Source organism: Rissa tridactyla, chromosome 5 (genome assembly GCF_028500815.1).
Source record: "Rissa tridactyla isolate bRisTri1 chromosome 5, bRisTri1.patW.cur.20221130, whole genome shotgun sequence".
NCBI classification, from domain to species: Eukaryota; Metazoa; Chordata; class Aves; order Charadriiformes; family Laridae; genus Rissa; species Rissa tridactyla.
The window spans coordinates 16,039,985-16,062,000 of record NC_071470.1 but is presented as its reverse complement, the minus strand read 5'-3'; the positions used below and the strand labels follow the sequence as shown (position 1 = coordinate 16,062,000).

The 22,016-nt window shown below is 42.0% G+C and overlaps 1 protein-coding gene across 3 annotated transcripts; it reads left to right on the top strand.

Annotated features, from left to right (window-relative positions):
• The first annotated feature begins 580 nt into the window (after positions 1-580).
• RHOH (ras homolog family member H) lies at positions 581-21,078 on the top strand. Of its 3 annotated transcripts, none has more exons than XM_054203649.1 (3): positions 581-1,332; positions 2,611-2,716; positions 16,035-21,078. In XM_054203649.1, the coding sequence occupies exon 3, from the start codon at positions 16,262-16,264 to the stop codon at positions 16,835-16,837; it is 576 nt and encodes a 191-aa protein (XP_054059624.1). In that variant the 5' UTR covers positions 581-1,332; positions 2,611-2,716; positions 16,035-16,261; the 3' UTR covers positions 16,838-21,078. The 3 variants fall into 3 exon arrangements, with proteins under 3 accessions (XP_054059624.1, XP_054059623.1, XP_054059625.1); XM_054203648.1 differs by having other exon boundaries at positions 581-1,521; XM_054203650.1 differs by lacking the exon at positions 581-1,332 and adding an exon at positions 1,595-2,507.
• Positions 21,079-22,016: the final 938 nt, after the last annotated feature.

Here is a 22,016-nt window from a genome sequence, read left to right as displayed (position 1 = left end):
AGCTACCAGGCTGGTGAGGGGTCTGGAGACCAGGTCATATGAGGAGAGGCTGAGGGAGCTGGGCATGTTTAGCTTGGAGAAGAGGAGGCTGAGGGGAGACCTCATTGCCCTCTACAACTACCTGGAAGGAGGTTGTAGAGAGGCGGGTGTTGGCCTCTTCTCCCAGGTGAATAATGACAGGACCAGAGGAAATGGTCTGAAGCTGCGGCAGCGGAGGTTTAGATTAGATATTAGGAAGAATTACTTTACTGCAAGAGTGGTCAGGCACTGGAACAGCCTGCCCAGGGAGGTGGTTGAGTCACCATCCCTAGAGGCGTTTAAGAAATGTCTAGATGTGGCACTTCAGGGCATGCTCTAGTGACAGAGATTGTAGGTTGTTTGGTTGGACTCGGTGATCTTAAGGGTCCTTTCCAACCATGAAGATTCTATGATTCTATGAAGATTCTATGCCATTGGCCTTCTTGGCCACAAGGGCACATTGCTGGCTCACGGTCATCCTGTTGTCCTGGAACTATCATCAGAGCTATGCTTTCAGTGTTGTGGTAGGAAAGCTGGAAGTGATGACAGCCTGGCCAGCTCAAGTTGTTGATGCTGGGAAAGGTGGGAGTCTCCACGCCTGTCGTTGCTCCTCCTGCTCAGCCTCCGTGTGCTGGCAGAAGAGAGGACATGTATGTTAGTAAAATGATACTGGTCAATCCTAAACAATGCTACTGGGGAATCCTCACTGAATTATGACAAATCCCTATAAACCAATGTTGAAACAGCCCAAAAGTACCTGCCTTCAGTTTTGCAAAAGATCAACTAAACACGTATACTCCCTTTTTTTTTTTTAAAGGCAGGGCCACGTTCCGGCTTGTATAAAAATATCCCAAGTCTTGTCCATGCTACTGGAGTGTGACTCGCACATAGCACTGGCGGGCAGTTGTCGATCTGCTCCTTTTCTCCTGGCAGGTACCGGAGCTGCTGGGCTGCGCTATGCCATTCACCGCTGTGGCAGAGAGGAGGCGGCTGTAGGAGCAGCAGAGTGCACAGAGAAAGCTTTCAGCAGCCTGGAGGTTTTGCCCCCCCTCCCCCATCTTCAGGGTTTTTACATCTGCTCCCATAGTCACCAAAGAGAGAAAGACATATACACTCATGTACCAACCCACAACAAAACCCACACAGGCAGAGCTGAGGAGCTCTCACCAGGAAGCTGACTTACCCTAAACCACGCCGCTATTTCTCGTCACACTACATTTGGGTCTGCTGTCACTGCTGCCTCCGGATGAGATAGACCCAGTTGCCAGGACTAATTTGGCCTGTACGTGCAGTGGTCTCAGGTCACCTCTTGAGGTTTGGTTTTTGTTGGTTTTTTTTTTCATCTCAGTAACATCAGTGTTCTAATCTACTAAAATAGAAGTCCATCTGAAAAAGCCAAGAGAACAGAACGCCACTCTTCTATTTTTCTTCTCCTGTCTCGTCTAGAGTAGTTGACTTCCGTAACGTTTATTTCCAACAGCCGCTTTCAGCTTCCTGCGCCTGGTGAGTTCTTTGCGTTTTCCTTTTTTTTCCCCAAAATGTCTAAATGTGAATTGATATTCTGAATCAAATTCACTATCTTTAGTTTTACTTTTATTAATAAGTTTGTGAAATTGATTCACATAATCAGTTTTACTTTTAATACCATCTCTTAAATACTCAGTATTGTGATATCCTATTAAACAGTGGTCTAATCCTTCCTCAGGTTGTGCATCTTCTAGATTTTCATTTGTTCCAGAGTTTGTTTCCACTTCAGCATAAAAAGGCCATGTATAAAAGTAGAAAAAAGGGGAGCGATGGGCTGTGCCTTGCCAGTATTTTCCACGTTAACTGGTAGAAGAAAAAAGAGAGAAAATGGGAATTACTCTAAAAATGGTGGGCTTGATTCTGATGCCCTGTGCTGTTGTAGGAACTATGAACCCAGGAGAGAAAGGCATGTGTAAACTTGCAACACCTCACAGGACGGCTTTCTTCCCCATTTGTGAAGTACGTCATGGTTATGAGAAAACTGTTCTGCTTCATCTTAAATGTTTCCAAGCAAATTTAGGTGAAGATTTTACTGTAAGGATTTGAGAAAGGTGAAATTTAGGTTCTTAGGACTGTGAGGTTCTTAGGAAGTGAGATTCAAAGTATTTTTAATTTGTCACTGGCTCTGGTTCCAGCGGCTCTCTGGCCCCGCTGGGTCTAAGCACAGCCTCTGCTGCCTTCTGAGATGGAAGGGCTTCCTTTGCTGTCTAAATGGCCGCAGCTGTAACTCTTTGCTTTCATCTCACCCCCATGGCTTCTTCCCCTCTGCTTTCTGAGCCAACTGTGGCATCCTCATAGTGTGGGATTCCTTTAGAGAGCAGTGCGCGTGTGTGTGTGTGCATGTGTGCATATCTGTGCACACCATTTCTAGATTCTGCTTACAAAAACCTGCATCTTACAATGGTCTAGCGGTGGTGGGATGGTCTTGTCACATTGCCAGTGAGAGGCAGTTAATCTAAAAGGTGAATGAGGAGGAAGCATGCAGAGGCTGGAACCAGCCCTCTGACACAGGTCCCTGCAAAAAATCTGAATGTAGCTTTAAGGCTTTCTAACTGCTTCTTTCAGCCATTGTTTCCAGCTGTGGATGGTGTGGGAGTGCAGCTGTGGCATCTGGAGGAAGCCAGCTTTAACACGGGATCTATCGTGAAGAAAATACTTGCAGAGGAAAAAGGTAGGATGAATGAGATCATAAAGTTGTTAGCAAGCAGATCTGTCAACATTTTTGTGGTGTCAGTACATGCCTGTCTGCTGCTGCTGTCACAATAAGGTGGGATTGGGCATTGCATTGGGCTGCTTTGTATTGCACATTTCCAAAACTCACCATTTAGAATCAGTGGATGTTTACAAATGTTCCAGTAGAAAAGACCGTATGTGTAGACTTACTTGACTTTAGAACAGGATTTGATCTCATTTTTCTAAAACAGCTCTGAAGATGTATCACAGAGTGATGTCCAGTTTGCCAGAGAAAGTGTGTACAGGCTTGATGTGAATACCGTGTTTGAGACTTGGGCAGTAACCACAGGGTAGAAAAGCCCCACGTGCACTTGCTTCCTGCGAAATTGAGAGAGCAGACCTTCGTGAGGCATAATACCTCATTCACTAGATTAGGTGCACCAAACCAGGAAAAACAGAAGTTTTGTATTTGTAGAGAAACTATGTTTTTATAAGTAATCTGTAATTGCTATCTAAATGCCAGAGCAAAGAATTAACATTTAAAAAATGGATTTGATTCTCATGTATAGCTAGACACAAATTCATAGTCCATCAGCAGGTCAAAGTGTCTGCAAATTACTACCATTTAATCCAATTTTAAGGGAATTTTACCGTGACACAGCAGTGTGTGATGGCCTCACAGCCTCACATTATTGCCTATATCAGAATATATCAGATACAGTCCCAGTATCTACATGCGGCACAGTAAAACCATGAAGTTGGAGCTATACTTCCAGAAAGTTACTAGAAATACTTTTGCAACCTGGTGACCAGCTTTCTCAAGAAAATTTTTATATGTAGAAGTTTAGCAGATTCTGGCTCAGCTGCTGCATTGTGAGTGTGAATTTGGGGACGAAATTAAAATACTCTCCCTGATGCATAAACCCAGCCACCAAGAGACTGATGCAAAAGTCGCATCAGCCGGTAACAGCTGCCAGTGCCTGTGAGATGAGGGAGGCAATCTCTTGTAAAGCGAGGGGCAAGCCATATACATCCTTAAAGATGTAAGTGGACGCTTTGCCGTATACCCAGAGCACACAGGAAATGAGCAGAAATTGCGGTGGCGGCCTTGCAGGCTGCACCTCTGGCCCGTCTTGTAGAGCAGTGGGGCCACAGCAGCGGAAGCTCCCGAGGAGCTTTTCTTGGTGACACTTTCTGATAACCAGCCATGGGGACGCCCAGGCAGGGACATGAAATTCTGCTGTTTCTCCTCTTGCTTTTGCTGTGCAGCTTGAGATGCACAGCAGCAGCTGGGTTAGGAGCTTTAAATGAAAAGTATTTTCAATGAAAAATACCTCTTTTCTCTAAAGCAAACACCCCCCTGTTTTCTTTGTAAAATGTTGGTGCTGTGATTCTATACTTTTCATTAAGAAAAAGTTGAATGTTCCTGAATGCACTGTTCAAGTGATTCGTTCGATCTGACATTGACCATACAATGAAAAATTTCATATTTTTTTACAATGCTTTTAATTATGGTTTGAAAAGAAATAAAAAAAGTAACTTGCCTTTTTGAAAGTCCTAATGTGGCACTTCAGGCATCACGCTACACAGCTTAACATAACTTCCAAATTAGGTTGTTACTTTTTGGCCAGTGGTGTGTGGTTTTATTAAATCAGCATTTTTCAAATGTTTCCACACTATGAGTACAGCTTACAGCTGAAAAATGGGATAACCCCAGCATAGTAATTAAGAAAGGAAGTTGGCTGCAGTTGTCTCAAGCCTGCTATTAAAGTATGACAGCTTTAAAATACTGGACAGGATCACACAAATACAACAAAGTGATGTTAACAACAAAATTTTTGGGCTGTAGCTCACCATTAGCTCTTCTCCACAAAACCAAATACAGTTTCATATGAGCTTAGCAGAATTTAGTTGTGCTTTAATTCTTATGTCAATGAAGAACTGGAAAACCTTCCTAATCCACCAAAAGTGTCAGTCTACAGTGGAAGGGGAGATATTTGGAGCCAGCAAAACCTCTGTAATGCAACAGCGAGCGTAAGCACTGGAAGTCACAGGTACAAAACCTTCGTGTGTCGGGTCTAAAATGCGCAGCTGACAAAGTAACATGGAGCAATAGTCCCAGCAGGCCACGTTCTGCCGGAGGCTGTGTCAGAGGATTGCCTTCACTGCTGGCACGGCAGCTGGAGGATAGCTGGGAACATGGTCTGAATACTTACTAATACTTACTCTGGGCGTCTGTTCCTCGCAGGGTAGGTATGGGAGCATTATCTTGTGCCCAGCCCCGCTCGTGGCTGTGACCTGTGTTTGTTGCAGATTCTTTCATCTTTCCCACCCTGCACAATCACTCGCCGATGTGTTTGCGTCGTATTTGTTTTTCACAAGGAATCGCATTTAGTCTTTGTTTACAGAAGCCAAGGAGAAGAGTAAATTCCTAAGGGATGAGGGTGGGGCTGAACTTGACATGCTTGTCTTTACCTGTCGAAATGTACGAACCTGCTGGAAACCACACGTGGGTTCTGCTATGGTTTGGGGGTTTCCCCAGCGGGGGTACGTGGTGATCTATCGCATAGGAAAGACCCAGCATGTGCCGGAAAGGGAACGAACACCTCTCCTGGCAGAAGCCAGCACGAAGGGCTGTGGTTATGTACTGTAACAAGTGTGAGCATGGAGTACCAAGTCCTAATAACTGACACTCGCTCAGCTTGAGGTTGTTGTACAACCTGGTGATACCTCTTTTTCTCACAAGTGACAGGGAATTTCTTTTGAAGGTTATCCTGGTTTATGTCAAACTACAGATAAGACTGGCTGTCCTAGTATAAAAGTATACGACCAAGACCCCTACGTAGTTAGGGGTCTGTTTTGATTGTCTCCTGCGCACGCAGTTGTTGAAAGAATACGAAACCTCTCACTCTAGCAAGAAAACCGTTCTTTCCTTTTGTTGATAGGCATGCCAGTGGACACACAGTTTGCAGCTTGCCTTCTTTTTTCATTAAATGTCTGCGCTTAAAAACTGGTAAAGTTTTTAGAGTTCAAAGTTATTGAATTAATGACATACCGAATTATCTACTAACTTCCTCTCATCATCTGCGTGCTTGCATTTTTCTCATTACAAAAATATATTATAAAACATCTGTCTTAAAACCCCCTCATGTAATTTCCTTTGTTTCCATCAATTTAAATGCAGGTTTTAAAATTCATGTATCTTTCAGTGGAGTTTTAATTCTGGATGAAAAGCCTTTGGGTAAAATATCTCTGAGTTTGAATCAAGTCCACCGGGATTCAAAAATAAAGCATGGGAAATGTTCTCATAATGTTCAAACATAGCTTTCCTAAAATATCTCCCTTTTCATATATGTGATCATTTTCATGCAAAATATGTAAAAATAAAGAATATCAAGGAAAACTTTCTATGCTTCCCACTGAAAAACAGACATTCTGTGTTAAGATTTAGCGTAGCGTGGAGATTTGCATGATCTTTAAACCAACTGAAAGCCAAATAGATGTCAGCTTTACGTGTCTGAAATGGCTTCTCAAAATACTGAACTGAAGAATGCGTGAGAAGGATTTTTAAATTACATTTGGTGGTACATAGTAGAGGCTTTTCGTCTCTTAACTTATTCCATATGACCCAGTGATGTCTGCAGTATTACATGTTTTTTATAAAAGTGACAAGAGATTAAGGTTATACCAGCATCAGAGAAACGTAAAGGAAAACAGGCCCTGAAATATATATTCTGCTCTGTCATATGGTTGGTGTAAGGTATAAATCGATGTAAAACCTCTACTACCAGGTATAACTTATGCTAATTCCAGAAAAAAAAAGAAATCTTGACAGCATGTTCATTTGAAATTGGGCTTTAATCATAACTATGCATAGGATGTAGGCAATTTGATGTAGGCAAGCAGGCATGCCCATTTATTGTGTTTAATTTAATTTACTACAATTAAGGAATTCTAGGGAGGCTGCGTAGTGAGTAAAAATATTTTCCTAACTGTCCTGTAAATACATATTAACCCTTATTTTATTGTTGTGCTGGGTATGGTGCATGAATACTGAGTTGTGGGATAGATCGCGGAAGGCAACTCCTTTTTTAGTTTATAAAACAAATTAAAAGATAAAGACCTTAAATCAACTAATGCAGGAAAAGTTATGACAATTGTATGTTCTGTATTGCACCTCCTACTTGCAAAGTGATTGAAATTATTTCCAAGTAAGCCCTCCAAATTTTTAACATTTTAATGTAGATGTGCGCACACGTGAAATTTAAGAATGAACGTAAAAAGACAGCAATTTCCCTCTGGCTGAAATCTAGACTATGATTTTAAACAGTCTAATATATACAGACACAAGAAAAATATTTTTGTTGCTGGCAATTCTAAAGGGAAAAGCTGAAATTGTCAGCCAGTTTCTCAGTGTAATAAAATAAATAACCAACCAAGTTATCATTGCTGACTTTACTAGCTTTGCTCATTAATTCGAGAAGTTTAACATACATCACAGCAAAACTGAGCCGTGACATACAGTAAATATGCTTTTTTCCCAAAGAAAAAAAATCAGTATGTTTTGGCAAGAAGTCATTATTCTGAATTGCTTGATCAACTGAAGCACCATTATTTGCTGCTCAGAACAGCTATACATTCAACACATTTTATTCTTATCACAAAATATGCAAAAATAATCTTCCATCGAACATTGGATAATTCTGTTCTAACTAACATTTTCCTCTTCCACCTTTACCTCCCACCGAAATTAAACTCATGCAAATACATAACTTAATGAACATGGAGAACCTCCTTCTCCTCACCATGAGGTTAGGGGGAGAAGGTCTGGGCTTATTTTGTGGTAGGCGTTTTATAAAACCAGAGCAAAGTTAAACCTGAATAGACCTCTGAAAGTGACCTTGGAGATCTTGCATGGGATCTGTGGAAGGCAGCAGAGAAATGGTAGGACAATTTTTTTTAAGACTTTTTAACATCGGTTAGGATGTTACATCACCTGCATCGTTCCTATATTAGCTATACTGTTAATATTGGTTACTTGTTAGCGTTTAAGGGACCCAGTCAGGAAGATGAGGTACTGTGCAAACAAGGGAGAGGAGCGCAGTCCTACCCCAGGTTAGAGCCCAAACACCCCGCAGTCGGCCCGCTCCACCGCAGCGGGTTCGGCACAGGCTCCGAAAGAGACAAAGCCCTTTTGCCAGTAAATGCAAGTGTGTACGTGGAGTTGCCAGGTAGTTAGTTTTAACATTTTACCAAGTTACACATCTGTGGGATTTAATATAAATCCATCTCCTTAAAAAGAAATTATTGTAACATATCGTAAATATGTGCCTAAAAAATTTAATGGCTGCATACGCAGTAGAAATGTAATTGTTTACATTGTGTGACTATGTAATTTATGTGTAACACTATTACCTATCAGTTATATACCTATGGTATTGCAAATCTCAATGTAGCACAGCAGTCGTTTCTGCTCATGTGTATGCAAATACACATGTGTACCTATATGTAGAAATAAAGTAATTTAAAGACCACAGTCATTTCAATAATGCATCCATTCTTTGATGCAAAATATGTATGCAGGTTTTCAAATGACGGTAAGGTATCTTACACTGAATATGCATCTGTTTTGTTTAGCAATCTGTAGCAGTCTTCTGCAAATGAATGAGTATCAGTTTATGTATATATATACCTGTCTATATATGTATATAGACATACAAACACATGCACGTACTTATGGATGTCATACTTTTTGTACATGGATGTATAGATTCATTATTGCAATAGTTATGTTTTGAAATACACACTGATTTATTTTCAATATTTTTGACATATTGAAATAGATACACACTTCTATGCAGCCAGTCTAGCAAATAATGCATAATTCTACAAGAAATTTAAAAAGCTTATTTAAAACTAACACGTATTAGTTGTATATGAGAGCAAAATAGATACTTCATGATGATTAAGCCTGTATCTGCAGATGGTCAAAAAAGCCCCGAACAGAAATAGGGAAAGGGCCAGGCTTTCCAGAAAGAGAACACAATCATTGTTGGAGGTTGTAAATAAAAGAGGACTTCATGTTTTATGAGCCAAAAAAATTCGAGGAGATTTTGAAGAGTTAAACCTGTAAAAGAAAAAATCCGCAAAAATATTTGTAAGTGCCTTTTTGATTCGTTTCAAACTTCAAGAAAGGTGAACTGTGTTAAAAGAGGATGTGGCATGAGAAATTTGAAGTGGTTTGGGGCCTAAAGCTGCAAACGTTTCCACATGTGAATAATTCTACATACGCAGTAGTATCATTGAAGTCAATTACTTAAATATCATGCATTTTATAATGTCAGTCCTTCAGTTTGGCTACAATGCAGTTAGACTTAGGTGGAAATTTGCTTTTTAACTGTGAGTCCAGTGTGATAGAGTAACTTTTCTTAGATACATGTGACAGCGCTATAGTCAGTGTGTAGCGCTTTATCCATGTTCACCTGCAAGCCTATCTGTATCCGCATCTGGACCCAAAGTAGTTCTATGTCAGTGGTGAATATATATACACATATATATATATATGCATATGCGTGTGTACAAAAACAGAGACTATGAGGGAACGCAGACGGACAGATGGTTGGCGAACTTCTGTGCTCGAACATAAACATGTGTGACATTTGCACACCAGCTGCTCCATGAACGGCTGTGTCTGTGGTGAGATTCATGAAGAATTTCTTCTCTGTTTAAGAGCAGAGCAGAAAAATCGTCACAGGGAAGGGTGGGAAAGGCAGGTGACATACCCACTATCTTGCAGAAGGGAAGCACTTGGTAAGCGCAAGGGCACATGCCACGCTTTGGGCATGACAGGCCGCTCCATTTCTCCCGACTTTGGAGGATATTGGATCAGACTGAGAACAACACATGAGCTGGTCCTCTGTGAAGGGGTTACTTTCCCCCACTCGATTTACCCAAATTTTAGTTTGGAGAGGATGCAACATTTACACTGAAAATGGGTCACTTTTGAAAGTGCCCTACAGTGCCATGAATACCCCATAGTCCGTAATTTACCATGTCATGCCATAAACTTGTGGAGAAAAATGACTTCAGACTCATGGCTTGAAATTTGAAGCAGGTACTTAGCACTCCCAGGTCTCGTTGACTTCAATTGAATTTTGGATCTTGGATCAATACATGAGAGTCTTACAGACTTTTTGTTAATTTTTGGAGTGGTTCTAATCATTTGTGTTCATGTTTAATTTGTAAGTAGCTGAATCAAGGTGTGATTAGTCACAGCTAAAGTGTTCTCGAGGATAAAATAAATATTTCTGTTGTCTAATTGGGTAATTAAAATGAGAGTTAAATAGTTTTTCCCAGTGACTGTAGTGAACCAAATAGATCTTTAGACATGTCATTATCCATTGCTTATATATATTAATTATAGCTCCTATTACTAAAGTTATGAACTAGCGATTTTTAATTTAAGGTATCTCATTATACAGCATCATATCTATGTGCAGTGTGTAAGCACGTGTGTAAATATGTACATGTTCTTATACGGAAAGCTTTCATCCCTTTAGGACTTAAAGTCTAACTTCATCTTCTAAATAACATTGGTCTGTATTTGTCATTATTTTATAGCAAGATTCCCCAGTCTCAGTATGAGGGAATTTCCTTTAAATCTGATGACTTGAGTTCCCTTGCTAATAATAAGGTTGGCAAGATGACTGAATATTTGATCATAAATCCTTTTCTTTAGTTTCAGTTGTTAAAACTGCCAAAGAAAGAAACTGGTGTTTAAATTTTCAGGTGTTGTCTTGATCCAGAAGTGATTTTTTTGCAAAGACTCCTAAGAAAGTGGTTTTCCATTTTCTTTAAATGTCATAAATTAGAAATGTAAAAAAAAAATAAATTAGTTTCATATTTTTTCAAAACAAAGCACTGAAATTTGAAAACAGGAACAGGATTTCGGTTTGGTGAATAAGGGAGTGAAAGAAAAATTTCTAGGTTTTTATATCTGCATTTTTTTTTAATGCTGGAAGCAGATTGTTTCTGAGACGACAAGACGTCCTGGCTTTGAATATATGGATTCATTGCATGTTGCTCGCTCTTCTAACTTTAGGAAGCCATTGCAGATACGATTGTACGTAAGGGTAAAGTATCTGTATAAAAGCTCTCATCCAAGCTTCTAGGCATCCCCTCAAATCTTTAAAATATAAGAACACATTAAGAGGTATTCTGGCAATTAACCCATCAGTATCATAAATATGCCAGACAGCTGAAGCATTCTGCCAATGAAATAACCTGCCATCTTGCTCTTGGGCCAGGGAATAAAGATGGTCCCTGTGGTAGCCTGCTTGGAGAGTGAATGAGTTGAATATTGATTTTTTTGGTGGAGTAGTTTGGGGAAAAGATGCAGCGCCTTGCAAAGGTACGGGCTGTGAGCCAGTTCTCCTTCACGGCAGTGGTACCGCCACTGAATGCCACTACGGACTGAAACGCTGACACTGCGTGAGGCAGCGGGAGGCTGTTTCCTAGGCTGGCAAGACCAGGGCCACTTAGTGCTATAGATCAAAGTCGTCTTAAAATGAGTTTACAAACCAGGAGGCAGCTAATGCAAATGTCAGAGCATGAGCTTAATGAATGCGTGACAGGAAACTTCGCAGCAAGGGGCCTTTTGCTTTCAGACCAGCTGCAGTCTCCAGACGGACTACAGCTGGCGTGTTCGTTTCCAGCAGCCCCGTGCTGTGGCAGCAAAGGCCCATGCAGCAGTCTGACAGTTTGTATCTGAACGGAGCAAGTACAGCTCACCCACGGAGTTGAAAACAAGGTAGCATGACCTTGGCAACCTGGTCATCCAGCTGAGCATCCAGACTGGATCCACAATGGCCGCGGTGTCTCCGTCATGGAGGCCAGTCATCTCCCCGCTGAATCTTCTGGGTGCTGCCCCTAACCAGGCAACAGGATCTCTGGCCTGTCTCGATTTCCTGCCAGCCTTCCTCCTCCTCCTCCTCCTCGCAGGAGTTGCTCTCAGGCCCCGTCCATGCCCTGCAGTGCCCACTGCACCCACGGAGGTGAAGGCGTAAAGCTGCACGCTGTTCCGGTCAGTGAGGGTATTCTCCATGTCTCCTTCCTCTCCTCGAGAGCCTCCATGTAAGAGGTGCTAGGAGAGTTTTTATTCATCTGTTGCGCAGTTAGGAGGAGCAGTGTTTACAATCAACGCGATAGAGAAGAACTGTAGACACTGTTTTGCAGACCCCATGTCTGTGTGAGGTGGGAGTTACAGGAGTAATGTGGGCAGGCAAAGACAATATGTGTATTCAAACATCGCATAGCAAGTGGAAGTCTCTCCAGTGGTTTTCAGCTTTTTTTATTAGTATAAATATTTTAATTTCCTCACGACATCAGGTCTCTTCAAGAGCTAGCGTACACAGTGCTCAAACTGAAAAATTAGCCTGCTCTTATCCTGATATCAACAGGAACTGCACTGACATGTAATTGTGGTAGGGACCGGATAATGGCAGTAATAGTTAGCATGTTAATTGCTTTACTCTCTGAAGCATTTTGTGACTGTCTGATCTAAAAACCCTGTTGTCTTGTGTGTGTCATTTGTTTACTTATGAGCTAATTCCTTCCAAATCCCAGCCTACTTGAGGGTGCACTATCAATATCCAAGATAGGTTTTGAAATTAGGAGTTCCTGACTCTTTTTAGTTGCCCCTATCATAAGACACTGTGCATCTCCTGCAGGCGTTTAGCTATAGTGAGCCGTGTTCACAATGATATTATAGTAGATGCCAGAGGCATTCCTGCTGTAAATGAAAATCCCATTTGGTTCAGTTGATAAATATACCCCTTCAGATACAAGCAGTCCTGCTTTCCTTTGTTGGTAGAATTGTTTCAACGAATATTAGATTAGTTTTTCATGGGATGTGTATTCAAGAGAATACTCCACCTGCAAACACCTTGGTGCTGCTGTGCTCCTCTTCCCATCCCCTCGCGTTACAGGTTGATAACACCGCTCACCTTGTCCGTATGATATTCTGCCGTGATCAAGTGCGAGGCATTACTTGCATGAAATCGCTGAGGTGCAGGACAGGCAGCGCCTGGGGAGCGGTTCTTGTACAGCTTTTGTTGCTCACATCGTTACTGAAGTCTGAGTGCTCTATAACCACACACCAGTGCCAAGGTTCTGTGTTCCAAAGACAGAGGGAACAAAAATAGGAAAGCAAAGAAAGTAAATGTTGCATTCGTTACCTAGACAATACGATACAGTTGAAAAAACTGTGCTCTGTCTAAAACTGTGCAAAAATTTTCTTTGAGGCTAATCTCAAAGTTTATTAAAGGTCACCATTCAGAATGACTGCAGTAGAATTAGACATATAGTCTTAATAATATTGTAAAACCTCTCACCTTATTGTTCAAATAAAATCTTCTATTGTTACAAGTGATGAAAGCATAAAGCAAAGTAGTATAATAGAAGATACAGGTTTATACCTGGAATTCCAGACCTAAAATGGACTTGGTAAAGTTAGTAAGATTTGGAAAACCAAATTGTTGGGAAAAAGAAATAATCCATCAGCAGCTTAGACTCAACCATCTGTGATGAGAAGATTTTGTGTGGTCTTTTAATTGGCATAGCATGCTGTGCTATCAGACCAAGACCATAGGATATAGTACGAGAGAAAGGAACCAAGGCTTTTGCAAATATTTACACAACTGGTTGTATACTGAGGTGTAGAGGTCCCCAGTACTGACCTGTCCTTTAAAGGACATTGTTTTCTGTTTATGTTTGATCTAAAGAGTTTTCCATTAATTAGGGTCAACTTGCTTAATTATTTTAATACTTTAGTACTGCTCTTACCCTGAGGCTGCATCAAGGACAGGCTATGTACATAATTAAAAATATATTTTCAACATGCTCAAATGTTGTCCCAACTATATATGGAGGCACATGAACTCCAAATGGCTGTGAACAAAAGCAAGGTCAGGATCACTGACAGCAATCTGTCCACAGGACCAGAATGTGGAGCTTGTTATATACTCTTCATTTTTATTCATCGATGGACTGTAGAACATTCGCTTTGAAAACAGTTCCGCAGTGTCGTGGTGGAATATTTCAGCTTTTCCTATTGTGTGTGTCGACTAGCCATATTCACTAGTTCTTGATACCTTTTTCAGTCTTTAATCATTTATATACTTTCTTTTAAATAGCCAGCATAATCAGACCTGGTAATCAACAAGCTGAGTAACAGAACAATCATGAAATATTTATGAAATAGCAAAAGTCATGCTTTGGACATCCTTATTTTCCGCCACATTCAAATATAGACAAAATAATGAGCCTGAAGGCATGAAGGACTTCTTGCACCAAGGAAATGTTTGTTCTGAAAAGGAGACTTGGTAGATGCTGGCTTTCTCCTGGGAGCGTGCAGCTTTGTCTGAATCACACGCTACTGCTTGTGGTGAATTGTGGTGTTTTCAAACTGTACCGCTGACACAATTTTGAAGTAGAATACCCTGAAGAAAAGATGATGATGCATTTAAGTAATTGGACTGTGTATCCTGCATATACTTTTTGAATTTTTTCATAGGTATATTTTGTAAATGTCTTGTTTAATTCCCTTGAGAGCTTGTTTGGGGAACAGAGAAGGCAAGACAGTGGAGTTAGACTTACTGAAATCTTTAAAAGTAAGTTTCCAACTGCTGCCACCAAAACTTAAATTCACGAAGCAGCTTGTTTCCCGGCAGCCAGGAATGCTGTGAAGCAGCCTCGGCCTCCATCCCACTTCCTAGAAGCGAGCTGAGATGGCGAGAGCATGGTCGCGCTGGCAGACCAGGAAGTGAGGTCTGTTGCAATGACTCTCCTGGGTACCGGTAACTCAAATACGCATGAGGACTGCACCGCAGGCTTGGTGCCTCCTCTATAAAGCAATGTGCTCCGGCCAAGCCGCTGGCACATCTTCTTGCGGCCGGTGCATCGGGTGGGAGAGTTGCAGGTGTGCCGGCAGCACGCGAGGAGGTAGGGCACTGCCTCACTACAAAATGAAAGCGGGGGAGTTGCCAGTAGCAGCTGTCAGTGCCTGTGAAGTGTTCTTTCTAAACTCGTCTGGCGCTTTTCTTTTCCTTTGTTTTTCCCCTTCGTGGAGTCCGCCAAAGCTTAGAGCATACTAGAAATGTGGGTGGGGGGTGGTGGGGGGGGTTAGGGTACTGAAACTGGAGAGCGTTATGGTAATGTAGAGTATATGCTTTTTGTGGCCAACATTCGTTTCTGTGTAAATAACCTTAAGCTGTGACTTCTCTCTTCATATACGAAGGAGAAAGAAATATATTATTTGTGTAACATACACAGGACATTTTGAAATTATGCAGTGATACTTTTTTTAATTACTTCTGTTGAGCAGAACTAATTTGCCTTCAGTTTTGCAGTTAGTGATTTTCATAGCATCTTGTGTGTCGCCCTGTGTGAGCAGTGAATCTTGCACACAGCTAGTGGGGAAGAGGCAAACGCTTTCAAAATAGGAAAATTTGACTGAATGCTGGCAGGAGCTCAAAAGCAATTACATATTCTGAAGAGTTACTCTCAGTTCAGTTTTACAACAGAGTAAATGTCAGGGCAGCTGTATCCCCTTCAAACGAAATTGCTTGACTGGGGCAAGCATTGGTGGTGTGGCTTTCTTTGGCTTGTGCTTCTGGCTTGTTGAAAGTGATTTGTAAGAAAAATTTGGAACTTTTTCGTATTTTTGCCATGAATTCTTCATTGCTTTTGAAAACTGTTAAGGTTTATGTTGCTTGAAATTCGTACCTGAAGTCTTTTCTTCCTCATTGTCAGAAGTGGTTCCATTTTACTGTTCATCATAGGATTGCTTAAATAGTCAAATTGGTTAGCGCAGTTTTTTCTCTTGAGTACCTCTAGAGAGCACGGGTACATTTTCAAGGGAATCTGAACTGATCAGTTAAGAGGGATCAGGATTCTGTCAGTCTTGGTGAAAGTCAGAGGCAGGAAATATCTCACTAAAAGCAGGTTAGTAGCAGTTATACCAAAGATAAGTTGGTTTTATTCATTTTTTTAGACAATTGGAAGGAAAAAATAGTTGGTGTCAGTGGAGAATGGCAGAGGTGATAGCACTGTTAGTCCCCATGGAGCAGCAAGAAGGTTATTTACATGAATGGCTGTTGCACACACAGCCGGCTGGGAGGGAACAGCAAGGTTCAGCATCCTCAATGTGGGGTACTTCCCATAGCTGTCCAAAGACGTGTCCAGGCATCTTTATCTTGATGGATAATGGTCTGTTGTCTGAGGGTTATAAACATTACATTTTATTTTTACTCTTCCAGAAAAGTCATTTGACTCATTGAAGAATTAAAACCGACAGCACCACAGAGCCGTGTGGGAGAAAAGGGGATTTTGGACTCAAGTGACACAATCAAGTCTTGAGAAGTAAAGAGATTTGGATGGTTTCTCACCAAATGGAAGTTATCTAGAAAGCCTCAGAGACCACTGCATCTCTCCATCCCACTCCTGCTGCTCCAAGACAGTGCTTTTGGCCCTGGACATTAATAAAATGCTGGATTCAATCAAGTGTGTCCTGGTGGGAGACTCCGCAGTGGGGAAAACATCTCTCTTGGTACGTTTCACCTCTGAGACTTTTCCAGATGACTACAGACCCACTGTATATGAAAATACCGGAGTGGACGTCTTCATGGATGGTGTACAGATTAGCCTAGGTCTTTGGGACACATCTGGCAGCGATGCCTTCAAAGGCATTCGCCCCCTCTCATACCAACAGGCAGACGTGGTATTAATGTGCTACTCGGTGGCGAACCACAATTCCTTTCTAAACCTGAGGAACAAATGGATCGGCGAGATCCGCAGCCATTTGCCCCGCATCCCCGTTTTGGTAGTGGCTACTCAGACTGACCAGCGCGAGACGGGGCCTTACCGTTCCTCCTGCATCAACTCAATAGACGGGAAGCGTCTTGCCCAGGACGTGCGAGCCAAAGGCTACTTGGAGTGCTCTGCCCTCAGCAACCGAGGGGTGCAGCAGGTGTTTGAGTACGCCGTGCGGACAGCAGTCAATCAAGCCAAAAGGCAGAACAGGCGGAAGCTCTTCTCCATTAACGAGTGCAAGATCTTTTGAGGACCGTTGGCAGCGGGTTTGCTCGTGTTCGTTCTTTCTGTCTTTGCACAAAGATACTGTGGCAGAGAGGATGGGAGGTGAATCAAAGGAGGACTCCTGGCTGGACCACAGTGCAGGTGCCCCCATTGAGACAGATGTGCACTCTATCTGATCTGCTCCCCCAGCACACATGGGCACAATCTTTAAAAACAAAAGGTGCAGGTACATACCCTTATTCACAAACTTGTGTTTGGACTTTGCTAGCCTGGACTGGAGCAGGCCTAGTCTGGAGATCTTCAGATAATAGCTGTGCTGATTTTGTTGTTGTTGTTGATGATGTTCCTCAGTTGTTGGTTTGTCTGCACTTATTTAATAACAAACTTCTGCCTGGATCAACCCCCACCTCTTGACATGTCTGTCCATGTGGATATTTTTTTTTTTACTTTAAGAACTTTTTGTATAAAATCTGACCACTGTGTGTTCTATTTAAAAGGCTTTTGTATACGTTGTTGTAAAATCCTAACGTTTTTTTTCATGTTTTGAAGGTTCTTCCTTTAGCTAACCACAGAAATAAATTGTCCTATCCATATAATAAATGGCCTGCAGGCAAGCTGAGCACTTCTTACACATGCCTGAGTCACTGCATAACAGTAATCAAATCCAGTATGTCCAGTATAGGAGTGATCAGAACTTAGTGACATTTGACAGCTGTCCTGTGGCTTTGTGAGATTTGTTATCTTAGTCTTGTTCCTCAGCAATGTGGTCAAATATGGGACAAACCAGGAGGAAACTAGCCTGATTCTTTCTAGACCTCACCTGGTTACAACCCCAGAAGGGCTGGCTTGCAGTCAGGGCTGGTTTAGACGTATGGTTTGGGTGGCAGAGATGAATCTGTGCTATCATCATCTCTGTTGTCCCTTCTGTAATTCTGGAGGCAAAAGGTTTCAGTCTGCAGGGATGAAAGGTATTTTTTCGTGAGCACTAAAATTCTTACATACTTTTAGTACACTTCTTTGAAACAATGGTTTTAGTGAAACCAGTCACCCACTATAGTAAAAGAATTAAGTACATGGCAAAGTTGAATGTGCTTATTTAGAATGGCTAAATAACATTTTTTTTTGAGTTTGCATACTAAGTATAACTGCCTGAGTCGTATCAAAATAAGACTGAAACAGGCTTTGCATCCTGGGGAGCCTGGCAAGCCTAAGAGTCAAATCCTGACGTACCTACTTGGGCCATGTTGCCCTCATGCATAGAAAACCAGGCTAAGGACGTGGAAACTCCAGGTGTGTAAGAGACCTCTGCTGTAAGATGTAGTGGGGTTAACACGCACTGCTGTACTTTCCTCCTGAGTTGTGGTGTTCCCCTCCTCGTCAGGTTATCTGTCCCCTCTGTCCCGCACCATCTTAGATCTTGCAGATCTGTCTCATCCCAAGGTTTCTGCTGCCCGTAGAAGAAAGCCCCTGGGGGATTTCTTAGTGCAACAAGATTTTTATTCTTCTATTCCCTGTCCTTCAGCTAGCTCAGAACTGACCTTTGAGAGGCTTATAGCATGGTGCCATAAAAGATGGTACATAGCACAGTAGGATGATTCTCTCTCCTCATGGATCCTAAGAGAATGACCTCTGTCTGTTTTGACTGAGCTCCAACTCATGTGTTTCAACAGGATGCAGCAGCTTGTCTCATTCAAATCCAAGGTGGGACTTCAGGAGTTACCCTACTAAGCAAGTGAGCTATAGATCAGACCTCATCTATCTATAGTTTGTTCCTGAAAGACTTGTTGGGTGCTCTTCTCCATACTCTGTTCCAGCTCTGAGCTCCTCTATAAAGAGATATTCCAAATGAAATCATTCCCCTCCTTTGAATCCCAGAGATGATCTCACTTGTGAGGTAGGTGAGCGAGTATTTGCATTGCGAGCACCCTGAATAGCAGTGGTGCATGGGACACTCGATGTTGTGATCATTCCTCCAGCTCCCAGGCTGGTGAATATTTACCACTCATCAACCTGACTCTAAGGGAGGCTTCTGGTCATAAAAACAGACTAGTCTCATGTGAGGTTTTCATATCAGCTTTAAATCTTCACAAGCTTCTGCACCCGAGCACCCGAGCCGAGGGCTCCCATCACCGCCCATCTTTTCTGTACTCTTCTCTTTCCTGCTTCTCTTTCTCTCCACGTGTTGATTGCAAATCCTTTGCCCCCTGGAACACTAAAACTGACATATTTGTAAAAGAACCTGAATGGCGTGATACTTATGCGGAGTTATACAAGTGAAAAACCTTTTGGCTTTTGGAAGAAATACGTTTCTACATCTCAACTCTTGCAATGCCTCTTCACTGAAAGTTCTGGTTTTTTGTAACCCTAATTTAAAAGTAGCCGTTGTTACTGTTTGAACATTAAAGATCACATGCAAAATGTCACGTTGTGAATCTTCAAATCTGTTACAATTGTGGGCATTTTTCTTATGGTCCCCACTCCACTAATAGGTTTTATACCTGGTTTCAATTTTTCTTTTAAACATATTTTTGCCAGTGTGTTCTATTAAATGGCCTTTTTTTTCTCTGTGAATTAAGCTTAGTTTACAACATTTCGTACTGCTGTTTTTATGTGTTGAAGAGCAGTAACTGCTAGGCCAGGATGCTGTGTTGTGGTATGTGCCACGGGATACTGGTGTTCAAGGGCCAGAAGGCTCCAGAGAGCTGTTTTATCAGACAAAGCCAGATGAAGACGAGCTCCAGAATCACACCATAACTGAAAATCCCATCTCAGCTGTGTTTGTTTCGCAAGGCTTGTTACAGTGTGTTACAAAGGAAGAATGCAAGGTTTGCTTGCAATTCAGCAAAGCAAAGCAGGTCGGCTTCCTCGAGATGCCTGAGACGACAATATGGGATGCAAAGGCAATTTGAAGGTTGCTTGATATACTCTTGACTGTGCATCCTAGAGCCAGTGCAAGGTGTGAGGCCACCGAAAGCCGTCAGATTTTTAAAGTCAAATTAAGAGACTGTAAAGTAACTGGGGGATTTTGGTTTGGTGCTATGTGAAAAAAAAAACCCAACAGTTCCAATTTTCACAGCCTGGTTATTTTCAGACTCTCAAAGCTAAAAGGCACTTTTCACTGGGAACAAACTGCAAAGCACATTATTTTCGTGTCTGTAATTATGCAGCTTTGCCTGAGTTATAAAACCGGTGTGCTCAAGAAGCGTGACAACTCAAATGCAGAGAGTGAAATCTGGATGTGTCGGAACTGAGAACTGGACGTATCAGAATTTGGCCAAATGGCTGATCGCTGTGGGGCTTGCACAACTGCAGCTGTCCTGCCCGCAGAACCCTACCGAGGTGGTTTTGCTAGCGTTACCTGGGCCACAGGGTCGCTGGGTACGGCTCGGTGGTAAAAACCTGGCTCTGATATTCAAAATACATTCAAATGACAGCTGGGCACACATGCTAAGTTTTGACTTCTTTTGCTCTGAAAAACAGCAGTTTGAGGGAGACCGAGACAATGTGGCGTCTCGCCTCAGCCGGGTCGGGCTGTTCAGCTGAGGGAAGAGACCTTGCCCAAATGTTCCCTTTCTATCTTCTCAAACCGACCCCTTTCAGTTTGTTATTTCACTGCTAATTCTACTTTCACTTGCTATTAAAATAGGTTAAAAGAAAAAAAAAAAAGAGAAAATACTTGGAACTTAAAATGAGAACAGCAATAGCGCCGTTATTTTCGTCAGCGTCTGACTTCTCATTTCGACAGAAGAAGTCGTTTTGGGTCACTAATTGTTTTATGGAATTCTGCAAGTCGGATAAGAAGTTGAATAGATATGCAATTCTGAATAAATTGGAAACTGTTCTTTTAGCAGAAAAGAAGAAGTATTTTCCTTTAGTAATTTGCAAAATGTGGTGAGTACACATTACATTATTTAAAATACAGATTTCCCAGCCTTTTTATACTTACTTGGTCTGCAGTATACAATATAAATATTTTCTAAGAATAAATAATAAAAATGTGTTTCAGATCTTCCCCCCCACTCCCTGATTTTTCATATAGGAAATTATTCAAGCTTGTTAGATCTAATTGATACTGTTTTGCTTGCAAATATTTGTGCAATTTTTGTGGGTACTCTGCGACTGCGAAGGTGTGTGAACACACACTAGCTGATGCTTGCCTTGATACAGAAAATGCATTTAAAACAGTCTTTTTATACGTGGCACCACTGTGAAATAAATCACCACAGGGATTAGACGCAAAGAAAAAAGAAATGTTGGCACTCTGACATCTCAGCCTTTCCTGTATTACTATTGCAGTCGAGTGAATACAGCCATTAAAATAATTTCCAATAAATAGGGCAATTCATGTCTCTTAGCACTTTCTCCTAATGCCTCTGCTACGCAGGGCTCAGGTTAATATACAAAGAATAAAAAGCTTCGTTTCAGAACATCAGAACGGCTTGTCTACTCTTGCCTCTGCCAGCAAGTTAACTACCTTGACTTAATTAAAAGTCAGTTCAGCTGCTGAAAAAAGCCAGATACGAGCACAATCGGGTTAGCCAAACTCCCTTGTTAGAAAGCGCTCTGAAACAACAGTAATGAGCTTTTGTCTCTGGCTGTGAGGAAGCAGATTTTATGTCTCGGAGTTTTTCCTTCGCAGCTGTAAGTGCAAAAAATCCTGACGGTTTATTGGTGTGCGGCTGCCCTATCTGTCCTACGCGCCTCTCGTGTCATTCTCTGAGTGGCCAGCTGTTGAAAACAAAATTCAGGGAGAAAACAACCTTTGTGCGTACCTAGATGTTTATGGTGCTGTAACTGCTTAACTGGAGCTATGGTGGCCTATCCCCTGCCTTGGACCTCTCGCTCCATGGTGGTGGGACCACGCAGCTGCTGTGTGCCAGTGTGGTCTGTGTTCCTCAGGAGGTAGGAAGAGAGCATGGGCCACCAGGCAGCCCTGCCCACCCAGCCCCGAGGGAGACAGGTTCTGAGTGGGAGAGAAGAGATTCTCCTCAGGGCTCCCCTCTACCAGGCTTCACAGGCAATTGAGATTCTCAAAGGAATATTTGATGGGGGAATCTCAAAGCACCGAGCCCAACTCTGTGGCACATCCCTTCCCGAGTGCAGGGAGCCGGTCTCCAGCCTTGCATCAGCCGCGAATTAGTTATTAGCAAAGAAAATGTCAGCTGTTGCTGCCTTTATGGTTGTGAAGAAGTAGTGAAGGAGCG